Genomic DNA, 20,655 nt, shown 5'->3' with positions numbered 1-20,655 from the left:
TGTCTGTCTTGTTGCTCCATCTGCCAGCCTCCTACTAATCATCCCTTCATGGTCATCAAAGATGTTAGCACCTGGCCCATCACCCTGATCTCCGCTCCATGCCCTCCTGGAAGACCCATCCAGCGCACTGTCTCCCTGTAATTGTTGAAGTATCACAGGGTTCTACTTCTGTCTAGCGCTCTTCTTTTTTTAATTTAATTTTTATTTTATATTGGCATAAGTTGATTTACAATGTTTTAGTTTGTACATTTTAGTTACATTTAGTTACAATGTTTACAATGTTTACATTTAGTTACATTTAGTTACAATGTACATTTAGTTACAATGTTTCAGGTGTACAGCAAAGTGATTCAGTTATACATACACATATATCTATTCTTTTCCAGATTCTTTTCCCATATAGGTTATTACAGAATACTGTAATACAGAGTTAGAGTTCCCTGTGCTATACAGTAGGTCCTTGTTGATTATTTTATATATAGCTGTCTAGTGCTCTTCTTACTTTGTGTTTTCCTTAAATGTTCTCTTGTACTCTCAGTGTCTTGTGGCTTTTCTTAGCATCCGTAAGCTGGTGATTTCCGTCCTTATATTCCAGCCAAGGCCTTTCCTTGAGAGCTTTACTCGTGTATTTAATTGTTTTCAGGACATCCCCTGTATGTCCCTCTGGTACTTCAAGCTGAACTTTTCCCCAAAAAGCTGATTATCTCTCCCCGCACCCCACCTTCAAATCTTTTGTCCCTCATATATTTCACATCTCAGAGGTGACATCTTGCAAGTCTCCTCAGTTTTACTTTAAAAGTCATCTTACCGGGAGCATTTTGAACCAGCCTTGAGAGGTCATTACACTCTCGGTTTTTTTTTTTTCTTTTTAAAATTTAATGTGTGAAGCTGCTATGCTCATCCCATTCTTGAACTTGGCTCTCATGATTATTTTCCAAACTTGTGGGCTTTGGTTGGACTGTGAGTAGAATTAGAAAGCATCGGGCTGAGAAACCACACCTAACTAGGAGTCATTTATTTTCACACTGGTCATTTGAGAAAGAACCCCCAGTTTTAGCAGTGCATACTCACACCGTGAGAATTTACTTGTCTTCTGGAAAGTCTACCTTATCAAATTTCTGCTTGCTCTTTAAAGATGACAATAGTCAGATCCCTTTACTTTTTTTTTTTTGTCTTTTTGTGTTTTTTTTTTTTGGCCACGCTGCGCAGCTTGCGGGATCTTAGTTCCCCAACCAGGGATCGAATCCTCAACCCCTGCAGTGGAAGCACAGAGTCTTAACCATTGGACCGCCAGGGAAGTCCCAGATCCCTTTACTTTTAAGTAATAAATAATTGACTTAATAAAACTTAGGTTTGTTTGTTTTTTTCTCTTTGAAAATCTAGGGCAAGGTTTACAAACTAGCTGCCCTGCCCCCTGGTGATGTCCTATACACTGCCAGGTTTTAAAAATCAGAGAATTTTACAAAAAGATCTGGACCTCAATGAAAATGGAGATCAGGTCATACTGGAGCAGGGTTCCTGCCTGGCACCAGCTGGGTGGAGCTGCATAGCCACCGTTCCCTGGAGGAGGACACGTGTGTGCTTACTTGTCCCGTGACTGTATTTTTCTTACAGCCGTTTCTTTAACATGTCTATTATTTATTTGCCTTCCTTGTTTGGCCCTTGAAAGCAACTAAGTTGGTCATCCCGAATCTAGAGCAATCAAGTTTTTTTTTTTTTTTTATCCTAAGTGCCTATCAGTAAAATACTTTGGTATCTCACAAATGTATATATATATATTTTTTTTTTTTTTTTTTAGCGGTATGCGGGCCTCTCACTGTTGTGGCCTCTCCCGTTGCGGAGCACAGGCTCCGGACGCGCAGGTTCAGCGGCCATGGCTCACGGGCCCAGCCGCTCCGCGGCATGTGGGATTCTCCCAGACCGGGGCACGAACCCGTGTCCCCTGCATCGGCAGGTGGACTCTCAACCACTGCGCCACCAGGGAAGCCCACAAATGTATATATTTATTTATAAATTATAATATGCATACTACTGTACTTACAGAAATTTTTATAAGGTTGAGATAAAGATGAAAGAGTTTCACAGTAATATTCTCACTAAATGCTTAAATTTTAGTGAAAGCAATATGATTGAATATGCTTTATTATTTTTGAAAATCTTGATTCGACACTGTGTATTATGGCAACTCAGAGGTCTATTTCTAAATTAAGCATGTATTTTTTTAATTTAACATCTTTATTGGAGTATAATTGCTTTACAATGGTGTGTTAGTTTCTGCTGTATAACAAAGTGAATCAGCTATATGTATACATATATCCCCATATCTCCTCCCTCTTGCGTCTCCCTCCCATCCTCCCTATCCTACTCCTCTAGGTGGACACAAAGCACCGAGCTGATCTCCCTGTGCTATGCAGCTGCTTCTCACTAGCTATCTATTTTACATTTGGTAGTGTATATATATCCAAAATTAAGCATATTTCTGATACTTGGTTTTAATCACTGCCCCTGGAAGAAATACCTTATTGCCATGCTTCCTAAGTTGTGATACTTATCCACCAATTTGGTAGCATTTTGTTGAAATTGGACTAGAATTTCCATCTTCTACGATGCGTTCAGTTTTTTTTAGCAAACTAATGAGAAGATGTTACATTTTTATATTTTAGAGTAGGTTCTAAATTCACTGAAACTTTTCATTTAGAAGATTTTTAAACAGGTTACAAAAGTTTTTCTATATTTTAAAAATGATTTTTGGCATGAAAAAATCACATAATAGTGGCAATACTTCTAAACATTTGTTTTCATAATGCTTTCTCCGTATATTTTTAAGTCAGTTCTTTTTTCTTTTATAGTGTCACATTTCCCTTGATAAAGATATGGATTGTATTCAATTAATAAATATTCTCATTAGCCTACTGATGACAGTCACTGGCCATTTAAAGGGTACACAGATTTTAATCACCTGTCTTTTTGTAAAAGAAAAATGTGTAATTCATCTTTTAAGTTCACCATCTCTTAAGTACTTTGCCACAAGATAACCAGCAAACCACTCTTTGCACAAAAATTTTATGATTATTTCGCTATATAGATTCTACTATTTTAAGGTAGTAAGGTTTTATTAGGCACCTCACCTGTTCATCGTCAGCATATTGCAACACATCACCATTAACATTTGCTGTTTTATGGCATTTGCCCATTTCTGTGGTGTAAATATTCTTACCATGGCCGAGTTCAAGTTATCAGTATAAGTCAATGAACATGGTGTTTGGAAGAGATGGGCAGGTCCATGCCAGTTATATAGTATTTTCACCATACAGATATGATAGACATAAACAGCCTCAAGATGCCAGTTAATGTGGGACATCCCTGGCGGTACAGTGGTTAAGACTCTGCACTTCGACTGCAGGGGGCACGGGTTTGATCCCTGGTTAGGGAGCTAGGATCCCGCATGCCATGAGGCATGACCAAACAATTAAAAAACAAAAAAAAGATGACAGTAAATGTAATAAATAATTGTAAAATGTATTAATTAGTTAACTAATAAATGATGAGCTTTAGGTATTTATTGGCTTTTACTGTAACTTTTAGTATAACTTATTTAATTTTAAGTATATGTAATTATATTTTTAATGGCTACTTTTCATAACAAGCTCACAAAATTCTTAAATAGTCTCACAAAACCCCTGAAAATTTAGCAGTCGACATTCACTGGCAGGTTTGGGCTAGCACAAACCATTCTGTGGGCCTTGCAGGGCATTTTAAGAACTTGGGCTTTTACTCTGAGTGAGATGAGAAGCCTTTCAGGGGTTTGGAGTAAAGGAGAGATGAGCTCAGTTGGACTTGTGTGTTTTTTTGTTTTGTTTTGTTTTGTTTTTTTGCGGTACGCGGGCTTCTCACTGTTGCGGCCTCTCCCGTTGCAGAGCACGGGGTCCGGATGCGCAGGCTCAGCGGCCATGGCTCACGGGCCCAGCCGCTCCGCGGCATGTGGGATCCTCCCGGACCGGGGCACAAATCCGTGTCCCCTGCATCGGCAGGCGGACTCTCAACCACTGCACCACCAGGGAAGCCCTGGACTTGTGTCTTAACACGATTGCTCTGCTGTGCTGAGAATGGACTGTAGGGAGGAAAATATGGCAGCAGGGAGGCTGTTTAGGGGACTGTATGAATAATGCGGGCCAGAGGTGTTGGTGGCTTGGAGCAGGGGGTAGCCGATGCCAATAGTGAGAAGTGAGGCACGGAGGGATCGGATGTCTCATGGCTCAGTGACTTATTGAGGTCTGAGAAGATAACCAGGCTTTCCCCCTTGCATATCCCTTATTGCCTGTGTCAGAGAGAGAGTAGGCTGTTCAGCTGAACTAGTGTCCCACCTAATTTGATAAATCTTTATATTGTTGCAGAATCACTGTGGTACCAAGGAGATTACACGACGTTTTGATTCTCAAAGGGGGTGATAAGGGCAATTTGGACGGGCTGATTCTTCACTGCAGAAGGTCTGCCTTGCAGGGTGTTTAGCATCCCTGGACCCGACTCCCTAAATGCCAGTGGCGCTTCTCAGTGCTTGCCATACCCCACCTCCCACCACAGCACCCTTCCTTTTGAGCATATTTTTGCTGAAAGCTAAAGAACTGTGGCCTCTGACAAAGTATGTGATTCTGTTTCTACCCGACAGTATTATGCCTACCTGTATTCTTACGTGATGCCCCAGGCCATCCGAGATATGGTGGACGAATACATCAACTGTGAGGACATCGCCATGAACTTCCTCGTCTCCCACATCACTCGGAAACCCCCCATCAAGGTGAGGTCCTCTCACTTACGGGACTGGGGTCACACGTGTACTTAATTCACTTATTTTGTAGTTGTGCGGTGGGTAACAACCGTACCTCAGAGTCCTCATCCATAAAATGGGGACGATGACGCCACCAACTAAATAAGATCGTCTTAGGGTTAATTGAGCTGTTCATACAGGGGCTCTTCACTTCCTAGGCGTAAATGGATAGAAATCAGAGGGTTTGGAACTTGAATGGGAAAAATATTACATCTTTAATTTTCACTAATCTCAAACTGGAATTTATCCTTTTTATCAGTTATGAAACAGGCTATAATTCATAAGAGTATTTGCAGTAACTGTTATTTGTCACCAGCAGAACTCATAGGTATTTTCGTATCATGTTACATTTGTTGCCACATCTTGAAGTATTGTTTATGTTCATTACTGCTTTGAAATTATGGTAGTTATTAACTTTACCATAGATCTTGTTAACTTAATAAGATAAAATAATAAAAGTGCACACATTTCTATATTTCAGTATAACTTGTTTCCTTTGTAATCTCACGTATTTTATGCATTTAAAAGCATTTGAGGAGTGCACAGGCTTCACCAGACTGCCAAACCAGAGTGCCAGCGGTGTCCATGGCACACACAGTTTAAGAACTTCTCAGTTAAGGTGTGTAAAGCTCTAAGAATAGTGCCTGGCACATAAGTACTTTATAAGGTATTTACACAAAAGCAAAAGTACCCTCAAAATTCTAGAAATTTGAGTTCTGTTTTTTGTCTTTGAGTTGAATAGATTTGACCATAATATAACCAATTTCATACTCAGTGCACAGAAGGACCAGTTCCATCACCCACTCTGTCATTACTGCAGATTCAGACAAGTGAAAGGTCCCCTGGTGACGGTTAGGGTAGGCCTGGTAAAGGCCTTGTAACAATTAATACTAGAGAATCTGTCCATTCAAATTAATAGTATTTATGACTAGGCTCTGTCAGTGTTTATGCTGTGGATTCACAGCTGATATCCTTAGGTTAATGTCAAAGAGTATATTATTTAATTTTATAAAATAGTTTACCTTCATGGATATCATTAGTCCAATGAGTAAATAATAATTGGGTGCATATTTCATTGTTCTTACATTTTGAAAGTAAGTTCTAGACCAAGTAACCACTAGTGTGGCTCAGGGTTATAACTTAACTCCTGAATTACCCCATAGTTTCTTCGACTCCTTAGCCTTCTGCCAAAGCCTCACAAAAGAAGAATTAGCAAAATGATGCACCAGATTGTGTTTGTTTTTTTTTTTTTTTGCGGTACGCGGGCCTCTCACCGTTGTGGCCTCTCCCGTTGCGGAGCACAGGCTCCGGACGCACAGGCTCAGCGGCCATGGCTCACGGGCCCAGCCGCTCCGCGGCATGTGGGATCTTCCCGGACCAGGTCACGAACCTGTGTCCCCTGCATCGGCAGGCGGACTCTCAACGTTGCACTGCGCCACCAGGGAAGCCCAGATTATGTGTTTTTTAAACCTGTGAATGATGATAGTACTTTTTATATAAAAATAGCATGTTTTCCAGGTATAGTGGTAGATCTGATATTAAACAATGAAAAGCACACTTCTTTGTAAACTTTAAAGTAGGGAAGCAAGGGTCTTAGAGGTTAATGACTAGTGCAGTTTTCTATTCCTTATTTATCCTTTCTTGTATAGCCAGGGACTGGACTCCAGCCAAGACGTATGCTTTCTATTTATACCTCCCTAGTAGATCAGAAAACATTATCCATGAAAATTTAAAGTATCTGAGGGATTAGGTACCTAATAATATCATCAGTCACTTGACGCACTCACAGACATGGTGCATTTTTCATCTTCATGGAAGCGTGTTTGTTATATTATTAGGCCAGTGTTTCATCGAACATCTCTTCAGTGTAGAGAGTGAGATGGAAATAATTTGCACATGGTATACATAATTCTTCCCAAGTGAAAACTTGAAAAGTAAGTAGCCTCTGAATTTTCTTGATCTTATGGAAATATAAGAACAGTTCAAGATTAGGATGACTTTTTAAAATGAAAGGCTCAATAAGTTGAGCCTGTCTTCAAATTCTGAGTTAATTCCCTCACATTTTGAGTCCAGTTATTTACTTCATATTATAGAACCAGTTTAAGCTGAATATTTTCATTAACTTACCTAATTTTATCAGGTATATGTACTATTTTATGTTATAAAATAGTAATTTTTTTTGCTTTAAATACTTCAAATTGTCACTGTCCCCTCGTTATAATTAGGAAGGCATGACTTTTATATGATAGCAGTATTCTTTCAATAATGTTAATATCTTAACAATATTGACTGAATAAACAGGGAGTTAATTTCATATTATTGCTTTGAATAATGTACTGTTATCTTTTTGAGGAGGAAAAGATCTAGAATGTAAATAGGCTTCATTCAGAATAAAGGATTAAAAATTCATAAAGCATTGAGACGATAGATGGCTGGCTTAGGGGATAAGGAAGTAGAGAGAGGACGCATAGGTAAGCATCTTAATATTAATGTTGAGTAAGTTCTCAACATCTATTAATGATTTTCCTTACTGTTACTAAGCATAACTTCTCTTAGACTAAAATTACCTGGAATGTTCCCGGGTAAAATACAGTCCATGGTATTGCTTAAGTAAACAGTCAAGCTTCAACTTACAGTTGTTACTTTATTCCTCTTAATTTTTTGTATGTTTTATTATGTAATATATAAATATTAATATATATATATTTTAAATAAATACACTGAGGTTGCAATCTCAAAATTTTTTACTGATTGGTTACATGATTAAAAATGTTTATTTGGAAACCACTGCTTCAGTGAAAACAACAGTATAAAATAACTTTTTTGTGCCAAAGTGGAGTCATTTGCAGGTTAAGGGACTGTTCCCCCTGAGGTTGTATGCTGGCGTCTGAGATGAGGAGGAAGATTTTTAGGTACAGGGAGAACAAAGTAGAATACTGGACATAGATGCTGTTTGCCTTGACATCCGTCTCCTGCTTCAGTGAAAGCTGGTGGGAATAGTAGTAAGTGACTCATTGTAAACTGGAAGAGCTCTAGAGAGCTGCCGATGGGTGGGAGAGTGAAGGAAGGGGACCGGTGGGGTCCTGTGAAGGGACCTCTGGGGGTTGTGACTCCCTCAGAGTTTTGTCTCTGAGGTGTGTCCCTTGGAGCCTGGCCTGTGATCATGATCACTCCTCAGTTTCAACTCCAGAGACCTGGCTTCTGATGGCTGATATTGGCTGTGTGTGAGGATTATTCTTCAGCTATAATGAACAGGATGGGCCATTCAATTTTAATGTTTTTCTCAATTTATAATAGTAATAATTTTAAAATTATTCAGGAAAAGACAGACATTCAGAAAGAAAACAGAACAAACAGGTTTGAAATGAAAATTATAGTTATTAAAATGAAAATCTCTGTGAATGGGATAAAAAGATAAGACTTAGCTGAAGACAAAATTAATGACCTAGAAGATAAATGTGAAGAAATTTCAAAGGAAGTATTACAGAGATATAAAGAGATGGAAAATAAGAAAGGTTAAGAGACATGGAGGGGCTTCCCTGGTGGCACAGTGGTTAAGAGTCCACCTGCCAATGCAGGGGACACGGGTTTGAGCCCTGGTCCGGGAAGATCCCACATGCCATGGAGCAACTAAGCCCGTGCGCCACAACTATTGAGCCTGCGCTCTAGAGCCCGCGGGCCACAACTACTAAGCCCACATGCCACAACTACTGAAGCCCGTGTGCCTAGAGCCTGTGCTCTGCAATGAGAGAAGCCACTGCAATGAGAAGCCCGTGCACCGCAACCAAGAGTAGCCCCTGCTTACTGCAGCTAGAGCAGCAATGAACACCTAACACAGCCAAAAATAAATAAATAAATAAATAAATTAGAAAAAGACATGGAGGCTGTAAGGAGAAGGTGTAACATAAAACCAGGAAGGGAAGAGTAGAGAGAAAGTGGGAGGGGCAGTTGAAAAATATGAGAATTTCCAGAATTTATTGAAAACCTGAATATTACAGCAAACATTATGCTGAATCGTGAAAGTTTAGAAGATCCCCATTGAAGTCAGTAGTAAGATAAGGTTACCCACTAAATAAATGGAGATAGAGACCACATCCACATTCATATCATCAGGATAGCAGTTCTCCCCAAGTCTAAAATGTCAGTGTAACTCTAATCAGAATCCTGTTAGGATACTTTATTTGATTTAATTTGGCTTGGAGTGAAACTTGACACACAGATCCTCAAACTTGTATCGAAAGGCAAAGGACCAGAATAGCCAAGACACCAGTGAAGAAGATGTGGATTTGCCTTGTCAGAAACCATGACATGGTAATAAAATACATAATTAGGACAAGGTGATATTGGCACAGGGGTTGACAGATAAATCAGTGGCACAAAGCAGAGTCTAGACACAGACCCACGCCTGTGTGGAAACTTGCTACGTGATAAAGGTGGCATCTGCGAATGAATGCTGGGATAATTGGTTTTCTCTGTGAAACAGAAATACATGTCATCATACCATACGCAGAGTAAATTCCAGATAGGTTAATCAACCAAATGTGAATGCAAGCTTTAACACTTCTAACAAAAAGTACAGAAGTATTTTTGTGATCATAGACAAAGAGAGACGAAAAGTGCAAAATATAGAGGAAAAGACTGATTGGTTTGAATATATTAAAATTCAAAACTTTGTTCAGCAAACCTCTATGTCCACAGACTGGGACATTTACAATGCTGATAAATGCCAAAGAATTAATACTCAGAGAAAGAATTTCCAAACGAGAAAAAAAGACTACTCAATTGATTCATTTAGTTTGTAAAAAAGTAGTTCAATGAAGTAGAAACCTAGATGACTAATAAACATGTGGAAAGATGCTCAACTTCTGTAATAATTAGGGAAGTGTAAGGTAAAACAATGGGGTATAGTTTATACACATCAAATGGGCAGAAATGAAAGTGATAGTAACAGATGTTAGTAAGGATGTGTTAAAATTGCAGATACTGTACAGAGCTGGTGGGTGTGTACATTGGGATATCTGTTCTGAAGAAAGTTTGATTTTATCAAGTATAATTAAAGGTCATGTTCCCCATGACCTAGCAGGAGAGGAAAGGAAGGAGGGAGGGTGGCACAAGGAATAACTCTATTTGTAATGTTTTGTTTCTTAAAAAAAAAAAAAGGAAAAATATATATGTAATCTGAAACAAATAGGGCAAAGTGTCAATATTTGACACAACTGGTGGGTTTGCTTGTTTGTTACATTCTTCCCCTTTTTTAAGCATAACATTTCATTTCTGTATTTTAAACTAGTAGCATGTGTTTCATACATATATAGTCATATGATTCTTTAAATATATACCGTCTTTAAACAAAGACCCGTGGAATAAAAATGATACTGAAAATAAGGTGTAATATTTTAAATACCCATCCATTGTACATGTACCTCCATAATCCCAGCCTGCTTCTTCCTTCCATAGATAATTGCCAGCCTGAGTTTTGTTTTAAAAATCCCCTTCCCCTCCTCCCTTAAAAAAATGCTTTTACCATATGCGTATTCATCTCTAAATGATCGGCATTTTTAAGCTTTATGTAAATGAAATCAAACTATGAGCATTCCTCTGCATTTAGCTTTTAAAAAACTCAGTCTGTTTGTGAGCTTAGTCAGTGTTGATGCTTGTAACTATAGTTTATTCATGTTCATTGTCCCAAAGTCTCCCCCATACTCTTCTAAAAGTTTTAGGTTTTGCCCTGTTGTATTTAAATCATTAATCCATGTGGAAGTGATTTTTGTGTATAATGTGAGATAGGGTCCCAATTTCATTTTTGTCTCCTAAGCAGTTTTTATTGCACACTTAGTTCATCCATACCCAGTGATCTGCAGTGCTGGTCTGTCATTGTTCAAATGTCTGTGTGTACATGGATCTGTTTAAGGACTCTTTTATTCTGGTCTGTTGGTCCAGTTTGTTCATGTGCCAAAATCACATTAATTGTCATATCTTTAGAATTATTATTTTTTTATCTGCTGAGACAAATCCTCTTTAACCTAACCCTGTATTTCAAGAGTGTCTTGCCTATTGTTGGCCCTTTCTCCTCCCACATAAATTTTGGAATCATTAGCTTGGCAAGACAGACACAGACACACACAGAGTTGGGATTTTGGTAGGAATTGAGTCTAGGTGAAATGGGGAAAATTGATATCTTTTAAAAATTATCGAATATTATATAATCCCCAGGCTATAAAGTTCCACAATAATTTTGCAATAGAGGTCTCTGAACATCTTTTGTTAGACTTATTTCTAGGTATTCTGTATATTTTGTTGATATTTTAAATGGTATTTTCCAAAAGTTACATTTTCTTTCATCGTTATAGAACTATGTTTCTTATATCTAGGAAACTTGCTAAAACTCCATTTAAAAATTTTTGTTGATTGATACGGGTTTTCTGTGTTGACCGTCATATATCCCTCATGCAAAGAACTGTTTTGTTTTTTCCTTTCCAATCCTCATAAGCCACTTTATTTTATTTTTTATAGTAGCCAAGGACCTCTAGTACAGTATTGAATAGAAATAGTGATGACGGGCATCGTGGTTTTATTCGTGATTTTAAAGGGATGCTTCAGATAGTGTGCTGTTAGGTGTGATGCTTGCTTTACATTTTAGCTTACTGAAGTTTCTTCCTGTTCCTTATTAGCCAAGGATCTTTATTATGAATGATTCTTTAATTTTATTGAGTACATTCCCTATTATCCATTGATACAGTCATGTGTTTTATCTTTAATCTCTTGTGTTGACATTCATGCTTTCTTTGGATAAACGCATTTGGTCACAATTCTTTTTATAAATTTCTGGATTTGGTTTTCTGGTATTTTGTTTGGATTACTTGAATTCGTGTTCATGAGTAAGTGAGCCTGTGATTTTTCCTTTCTAGTATTATTATTTTTTAAAATTTATTTATTTATTTTTGGTTGCGTTGGGTCTTCGTTGCTGTGCGTGGGCTTTCCCTAGTTGCGGCAAGTGGGGGGCTACTCTTAGTTGCGGTGCGCGGGCTTCTCATTGTGGTTGCTTCTCGTTGTGGAGCACGGGTTCTAGGTGCACGGGCTTCAGTAATTGTGGCACACGGGCTCAGTAGTTGTGGCTCACGGGCTCTAGAGTGCAGGCTCAGTAGTTGTGGTGCATGGGCTTCGTTGCTCTGCGGAATGTGGGATCTTCCTGGACCAGGGATCAAACCTGTGTCCGCTGCATTGGCAGGCGGATTCTTAACCACTGCTCTACCAGGGAAGTTCCTTTCTAGTATTATTTATTTCTGGTTTTGGTATGAAAACTGTAATTAGTCTCATTATATGAGTTTGGGGCAAGTTCCCCTTTTTTTCTATTTTATGGAAGAGTTTGTGCACAATTGGGATTGTGTTTTCTAGGAGGCTTGGTAGAACTCAACCTTTGACATCTTTTGGGGCTTTGCATGTCTTTTGTAGGAGGGTACTAAACTATAGATTCAATTTCTTTAATGATTATAAAAATATTCACGTTGCTTGTTTCTTCATTTTCTTTATTTTTTTCAAACTTTTAAGTTGTAAAATGTAATGCTCATATAGAAAAAGGCATAAAATTTAGGTGCACAGCTTAATTATTATAAAACAACCCATTTAACATGGGGTGTCGGGACCCCAGAAGCTCCTGCATGCCCCTTCCCAATCTCAACCTCCTTCCTCAGCCCCAGTTTTAATCACTGTTGTGGGTTGAATTGTGTCTCCCCCCACCAAAAAAAAAAAGAAAAGATATGTTTGAGTCGTAATCCCAGTACTTGTGTATGTAATCTTAACTGTAAATAGGGTCTTTGCAAACGTAGTCAAGTTGAAATGAAGTCAAGACTGGAGTAGGGTGAGCCCTTAATCGTATGGCTGGTGTCCTGTTACGAGAGGTGAAGAGACCCAGAGGCACACACACAGGGAGAACCCCATGTGACGTGAGGCAGAGATGCGAGTGACGTGTGAGCCAAGGAACCCCAAAGAGAAAGGCGTAGAACCGATTCCTCCCGGGCCCCTCACAGAGCAGCACGTGGCCCTGCCAACACCTCGATTTCTGACTTCCAGCTTCCAGAAGTCAGGACCACTGCGAGCTTGAGCCGAAGGGGACAGAGACAGGGCGAACTGAAAGAAGGAACTCCTGGGATTCTACCAGCAGGAAGTGGGCCGATAGAGCTAGTTGGCTGAGAATGTGTTACTCGCTTCAGGTGATGGGAAGAATGGCTCAGAGGCTGGTGGGGCTGCTGCGGTCACCAGTGGCCCAGAGGCAGGACCACACCCCCTTGGCTCCAGAGGGCGGGGCCACCTCCTGAGGGCTGCTGCGCCCCCAGTCCAGGAGGACAGAGAGGGTTGCTCTCGTGCCTTGAAACCTAAGGGGACTTGCCCTGCTGAGGTTTTGACTTGTTCGGGATGCATGGCCTCTTTTTCTTCCCTGTTTCTCTCTTTTGAAATAGAATGTCTATCTTATGCCTGTCCCACCGTTGCATTTTTGAGATAGATAATTGTCCTCTAGGTTTCACGTGTCCACAGATAGAGAGGAATTTTATCCCAGGATGGACCATATCCACAGTCTTAACCATATCCAATATAGACGATTTAAAAGAGATTTGGGACTGAGTTGATTGTTTTTGGATGAGATTTTGGACTTAGTGTTGATCCTGGAATGGGTTAAGAGTTTTAAGAGATGCTGGATGAATGTATTTTGCATAGAGGAAGGACATAAAATTTTTGAGGCCAGAGGGCAGGCTGTTTATTGTGACCCGCCAAAAGATATGTTTAAGTCCTAACCCCTGTTAACGTGTGAATGTGACTTTATTTGGCAATAGGGTCTTTGCAGATATAATCAAGTTGAGATGAAGTCATAGTAGAGTACAGTGGGCCCTGAGTCCATGATGACTGATGTCCTCGTAAGAAGAGACACAGAGGCACAGACACTAGAGGGGAGAGTGCTGTGTGATGATGGAGCCTCATCTACAAGCCAGGGAAGGCCAAGGGCTGTGGCAGTGCAGGCACTAAGAGAAGGGCATGGAGCAGGCTGTTTCCTACAGCCTTCAGAGAGAGGATGCCCAGCTGACACCTTGATTATAGACTCCAGCCTCCAGAGCTGTGAGAGAGTCAATTTCTGGTTTCTTGAGTCACTGAATTTGTGGTAGTTTGTTACAACAGCCCTAGGAGATGAATACAGTTACTGTCATGTCTTTAATGATATCCACTTCATTGTTGTTTTTCTTTACACTTTTATCACCTAAGTATGTATCCCTAAACACTATGGCTTACCTTTAAAATAAACTCTTGATATTAAAATAGAAGTTACGAAGACAGTGCAGAATTCCCATATACCCCCATATAGTTTCCCCTATTATTAACATCTTACATTAGTATGGTACATTTGTCCCAATTAATGAATCAATATTGATACATTTTATATTACCAGGGTTTATCCTTTATTCAGATTTCCATAATTTTTGCTGAGTCTTTTTTTTTTTTAAACTAGAATGATCAGGTAGCAAAATAACATAGAATACAACACAGAGCCGCATGAGAGCAAGCTGCGTCTTCAGGCCTGGGGTTGGGAACTCTTAGTCCCCATATTCTCGGAACACGTTCCATGATTCTCTGGGGCAGCAAGGCTGGCTGGAGCCCGAGCATCTCCTTGCTGACGGCGTAACTGGTCCAGGCCCAGGGCACAGGCTACACACGTGGAGTGAGGCCAGACAAGTTACACCTGCTCCCCGATGAGCCCTTAGAAGAGGAGCGCTCTCTACAAAGGTCCTACACCTATCAGGGATCGCTGGACCAGGGAGAGCTCAGAGGTTTAGTTCCTCTGTGGCTGAGACACATAAAAAGCCTAGACCAGTCTACGCGCAGATTCTCACTAACTGGAGAGGCAGGGGAGTGAGACTGCCTCCGAGCCAGTGTTTGGTCTTTGGTAAACAAGGATAAATACAAAACATGCTCCTCAAGTGGGCTTGAGCAGAACTGGGCACAACAGGTAAAAGATTCCAAAGCACCATTTAGTGCCCGGCACAGAAGGAGACAGGGGAGGGTGTCGGGGTGGGGCGTGCTCTGCCGTAGTCTCTGCTGCCCTGGCCCCGACTCTGCACTCCTCCCTGCTTTCCGCATCTGCCCTCACTTCCCCGGCCTAACCCTCCCAGCCTGGAGCGACGGAGTGGAAACCCCGGAGGCGGAGGCTCTCTGCTGGGGCTCAGAACCTGAGGCTGAGCGCCTGCAACAGGGGGCGGGCAGGGCAGAGCATGTGCTGGGCCCCGGAGGCTGGGGCGAGGCTCAGAGCAGGAAGGAGTGCTCAGCTGCCAGAATGATGGCTGTCTTCTGCTCCAGGATCAGTTTTGAACTTTATATAAATGGAATCATACAGTATGTCTCTTAATCTTGTCTCTTAATCTTGCTTTCATATTTCTTTAAAGCTTTTTTTCAATATTTTCCATTCTGGGTAATAATTTTAGTATACTTTTCGTCACTAATTTTCTCTTCACCCATCCATTGAGTATCTGAGTTAATTCAGTATACTTATTTCCCCCCAGTTTTATTGAGATGTAATTGGCGCACAGCACTTTATAAGTTTAAGGTGTACAACATAACGATTTGTTACAAACCATCATGAGGTGATGACCACAGTAAGTTTAAAATACTTTTCAATTCTGTTGTCCTATTTGGTTCTTTCTTTGCTTTTTAATTTTTTCCTTTTAGCAGTGCCATGCGGCATATGGGATCTTATTTCACCGACCAGGGATTGAACCCGCGCCTCTTGCATGGGAAGTGCAGAGTCTTAACCACTGGACCGCCAGGGAAGTCCCTATTTGGTTCTTTTTCATATCCACAAGGATTTTTTTGATAGTCCCTGTTTCTTCCATCAAACCTTGAGTAATCTTTCAGAATTTTATTGTACATATGATACACACTTATTGTTACCGTCCCTATCTGATATTTCTGCTGTTTTGCAGTGTTTTGGGGTGTGGTTCTGTTGTTTCTTTCTGCAGTCTCCTTCATGCGACCCATCCCCTTTTTTGTGACTTTTGATTGTGACGTCATATTCTTTGGGGTTTTGCTTATAGCACTTCTTTGAGGCTTGAGTCTGAGAGGATTTGTACTTGCTTCTTCCATGTGCCTTGGCTTACTACCTCCTTGAGACCTATTTAAGCTAAATTAGCATGTTGGGGCTTTTCAGGACACACGGGGGGTTATAATTCTAGCCTCAGCTGTGTGAGGGCCGGCTTCTGGTTGTCAGTTTCTCAGAGGGGATGTTTCCTCCTCCACTTAGAGCTCAGACTGAGAAGGAAATGCTGCTTCACCGCCTCTCTCTGCAGGGCTGCCTCCTGCCCTTGTGGCCTTCCACTGGGTCCCAGGGTTTCAAAAAGTCTCCAATCTGATTTCCTGACTGTGGGCGCTCCAGCCTCATGAAAACCCGAGCTCCTGGCTGTCTTGCTGGATTCAGGCCTTTTCATTACTTTGGCTTCTGAGGACTTGACTTATTTCATTATAAGCTCAGCCAATATATTTAAAGAGACGGTTTCTGTATTTCATCCTGCCTTTTCAGGGATTCTGTGCTCAGGGGGGTTTATGTTATTTAATCTGCCATGTTGTTGATAGTGAAGCTGTTGTATTATTCTTCATACTTTTCTAATTGCTTGGAATTTCATCATCATAATAACTACTAACTATAATATGACCACTCTTCCATGTCTTTAAATATAACTTTCTTAAACATCTTTTTTAATGGACATGTAGTATTTTATAATGATTTATCTATCCCCCTTTGATGGGTAGTTTTCCAGTAGTTTGCTATTAAAAACACTGATGAAATGAACAACTTTATACCTACATCTTGCTGTGCAACCAAGATAAATAGTAGAAGTAGTGTTACTGAGATAAGCACCACTGAACACCTCAAGGCTTTTGATATTGGTTACGTATAGGCCGTTTGGAAGCGTGTCCTTAATAATAATGTAGATCTGTCCGTGGCAGGAAGAGAGCCCTGGGCTCTGGCTCCCGACTTGCTCTGAGTGAGTGTAGCCATTGACTCGGTGTCGTCACCGTGGAAGAGGAGGCATCGGTTGGTTAAGCTCTGGGGTCTCTGTCTCAGCACCTGTGGTTCTCACTTTGTGCTCTTTCTTCCCCGCTCCCAGGTGACGTCACGGTGGACTTTCCGATGCCCAGGATGCCCTCAGGCTCTGTCACACGACGATTCCCACTTTCACGAGCGGCACAAGTGTATCAACTTCTTTGTCAAGGTGTACGGCTATATGCCCCTGCTGTACACACAGTTCCGCGTGGACTCTGTGCTCTTCAAGACCCGCCTGCCCCACGACAAGACCAAGTGCTTCAAGTTCATCTAGGGGTGTTGCGCATATGGGAGAGGATGAGCAGAGTGAGGGAGGCAGCTCCTGAGGTCCCTAGACGTGGACGGACCTCAGGGATGCCCACTGGGTGGGTGGCCCAGACCCTCTGCTGGGAGAGCCGGCAGGGAGAGTGGGAGGGACAGAGCTGCCTTGCTCTTGAAATCAGCCACACTGGCCGGAGCCCTGGTCCCAGGACACCAGGGCTCCCTACACAGGGCACTGGTGATAGCTTACACTGAGGGCCACAGGGACTCTGGAGAGTCACTCACACAGTTCATAAGCCCAGGGCAGCTGGTTTGTGGTTTTTAATTCACTAACAACTACTATTATTATTTAAAAAGAAAGTTTCAGATTTGCCATTCGAGGCTTATTTATATACATGTGTATATATACACATATATGTGTATATACATGTGCGTGTGTATGTATATATGCACACACACTCACATTACATATATATATATATTTGAGGGGGAGTTTGGCATTTCTGCCCATCTCACAAAGTGAGGGACGTACCACGGTGGTCTGTATTTTGGTGGAGATGGATCCTGGCCTTCTGGTATCTGGCTCATCTTTACAGATCATCTCCGTCCTCCCCAGGGGCATCTATCTGTGTGCAGAAACAAGAAAGGGCTGGGCGTGGCCCTGTTACAGGGCCCTGCCCAAGATAAGACCTGTTGCCAACCAGGGCTCTGTAGCTCGAGGTATGGGGATCTGCACCTTTGGGGGCAGTGGAGCCTCCCTGTGCAGGACTTGGTGGGTTTGAGGACTCCCCGCTGGGTCGTGCTGTCTGGGTTCTCAGCCCAGCTCTCTCCCTACCCCCTGTTTGGGAGAGAAGACTGAGGAAGGACCGAGACCTGCAGACAGACCCCCAAATGGCTCTTCTTGCTCGACCCTCCTTTGAAAGACATGTTGTGCTTTGGCTACAGACTTTCCTGCAGGTTCTCTCATGTACGAGAACAGAAGCCTGGTGGGCTGCACTTCAGGTGTGGTCTGAGTGGTTGCAGGTCGGCCTACTCTCTGCCGCAGAGCAAACGAGCATCTTTTGATCCCCACCCGGCTGGCCGGGGAGTCACAGCAAGGCACCTGCCTTGGGATAATACCTTGGTGAAATTCACCTTCCCCAACCCCTGTCTGGACCCACATCCTATAGTTATTGGATCCCTCACGCCGGGTTGGTTCCGGGACCCCCTGAGGTTTGGTATGTGTCAGAATGGTGGGAGGATAGGATTTGTTAGGTTAAGCTCAAATCCAGCCTGAAACAGGCATTCACACCCCACATTACCACGTTCCGCTCTGGGTTTAAATTTCTATTTCCTGGGCTGAAATAAAAGTAAGCTAATTTTTTTTTTTTTGGGGGGGTGGTGGCAGCAATAGGGGAACCAAAGAGGGCGTTAGTGGCTGTTGGCAGGGATTTAGCCCGTGGCCTCTACCGTATTTCTGGTCCCCACTTTCCTCCACTGAAGTCGAATCTAGGAGGTTCCCCACAACTGACTGAACAAAGGCTCAGCCTTGTCCTGGGCACGTACATGCCTTAAGCCAGCTCCGTCTTCCCCTGACCTTGACATCCTGTGCTCCTGTGTCCAGGGGGCACATCCTCCTCTGACCTGCCTGCCCCAGATGGGTTCTCTTCAAGTATCATTTTGAAGCCAGGCTCTGTCCTGTGGGTAACACCCACCTGTAGGGCCGCTTGACCTAAGGGACTCTCCCCGTCGGTGGACAGGACCAGGGCTCCGTCCTCCGGACATTCCCACTGGCATCTTCCTGTGGTTCCCCTGCTGAGGCAGCTACCTAGGAAATTGAGCTCTGCTGCTCAGCAGCCCAGCGAAGGGGTCCAGACCCCCTGCTTCCTAACTTTCTAACTCCCCCTTCTTTGACCTTGGACTTTATTCTTTTTAGCAGTAGCCTTCTTCCCTTTGGGAAGCCAAAGAGTGTGGTGTTTTGAGCTATAAATGTGGCTGCTATTTTTATCTTGTCTCTCTTAATGTGAGGAGCTCCTAGACTGCCTCTGAGCGGGCCTGATGAGAAAGGAGCTGTGTCAGGATCCCCTGCACTGGAGCCAGAGCGCGGGGTCCCTGAGCACTGGCGGCAGATCCAGAGCAACTGGTACTCTGAGGCTGTGGATGACGTCACAGGGCACTGTAGGGGGGGTGGTGATGTCTGAGCACAGACGAGGGTGGCACTACTTGGACCTGAACAGGACACTGACTTGAAGGACTCCAGACAGCAGTCTCTGATGGACACTGGCCACATTCGTGAAGGACGCTCCTCATGGTGAGAGGGAGGGTGGCGAGAGCTTTTGGAGGCTTGGTTAGTTCTTCTGGAGAATGGCCGCTGCTTTTTGCAAGGCGGGTTAGGTAGAGGCCCCGGTCCAGGCTTCGAATGCCTTTGATGCCGATCGGTCACCTTGGGAAGCCCAGATGTCACCTGCACCACCTGATTGACTCACCTGGAGCACGGGACAGCCTTGCAGCGCACGTGGGCTTCCTCGGCTGTCCCGTGAACCCCCGTTGCTGTCTTTGCTCCCACGGCCCGGCGCGTCTTTGCTCTCCAGCTGGCCAGTTTGCTCTTCACTAAGAGGCACCCAAATGAGGGGGAGCCCCCAAGGTGCTCATCAGGCCTTTCTGGGCTTTTGCACCTGTGCCGTGTCCTCCGCCTGTGTGGCCTGCACCTCAAGCGAGGGCCCGTGCGCTGGGCGTGCAGGAGTGGTCTCCTCAGGAGCGGCCTGCCTGTGTGCTCGGGGAGCTCCTGTTTGCAGCGCTGGCGTTTGAAGGGGGAAGCTCTCTGATACTCATGCCATGTCCATCCGCCCCACCCCTTTTCCAGTCATGAGCACAATGGTCTTACGTTGGATTTTTTGTAAAAAAAAAAAAAATAAAATGGAGACTTTAACTCATGAAGCTTGGAAGTCTTTTGTGGTTTTCCTCTGCAGGACGCTAGAGTGGCCTGAGGGAAGGTGCCTGCCCGGTTCCAGGAGCCACCCGTGCACGGCCAGCGGGCCCCTCCAGCACGACTGTACGCTGTGATTTGGTCCCGGAGCAGCCTGCGTGCCTGAGCCCGGCTGATGCTGTCAGTGTGCGTGGACGCCGGCAGCCTTGTCTGCGTCCGTCTCTGGGATTAGTCATTTGATTACAGAGAGAGGAACGTAGGTGTCACCGAACTGGTTTGAGCGGGATGTGGGGTGGCATGTGGCACGTGTTGGCCTCCTTTACTTTTTCACGGTAACTTTTCAGTGTGTGTGGTGTGGTGCCGGGGAGCTCAAGTGTTGTACGTGCTCCCAGCCCAGAGGAGAGGGCTGGCTTCGAATGGCCCCGTCGGTCTGGGGGTTGTTTGCTGACTTCCAAGGAGCTCCCGCGTCTAGTTGGTGCTTAACTGTCCTTTTGACGTCTGGCTTCTGCTCAGCTGTGGGGTCAGAGCCATCCTCAGGGAGCGAGCACCGAGTCACGGGCTTGGAGAAGACGGATGGAGACA

The 20,655-nt window shown here is 43.2% G+C and overlaps 1 protein-coding gene across 5 annotated transcripts in view; it reads left to right on the top strand.

The window, feature by feature from the left end:
- Positions 1–20,266, top strand: part of EXTL3 (exostosin like glycosyltransferase 3) — a 127,581-nt gene extending 107,315 nt beyond the window's left edge. For all 5 annotated transcript variants that reach the window (XM_079925784.1, XM_079925781.1, XM_079925785.1 and 2 more), the window contains 2 exons: positions 4,667–4,795; positions 16,972–20,266. In XM_079925784.1, coding sequence (XP_079781910.1) covers positions 4,667–4,795; positions 16,972–17,181 — 339 coding nt within the window. In that variant the 3' untranslated portion in view covers positions 17,182–20,266. The remainder of the gene's footprint in view (positions 1–4,666; positions 4,796–16,971) is intronic.
- Positions 20,267–20,655: the final 389 nt, after the last annotated feature.

This window comes from Stenella coeruleoalba (genome assembly GCF_951394435.1).
Source record: "Stenella coeruleoalba genome assembly, chromosome: 7".
In the NCBI taxonomy this organism is placed as follows: domain Eukaryota; kingdom Metazoa; phylum Chordata; class Mammalia; order Artiodactyla; family Delphinidae; genus Stenella; species Stenella coeruleoalba.
The sequence above is the reverse complement of the archived record's forward strand: the minus strand, read 5'-3'. Positions and strand labels throughout refer to the sequence as shown.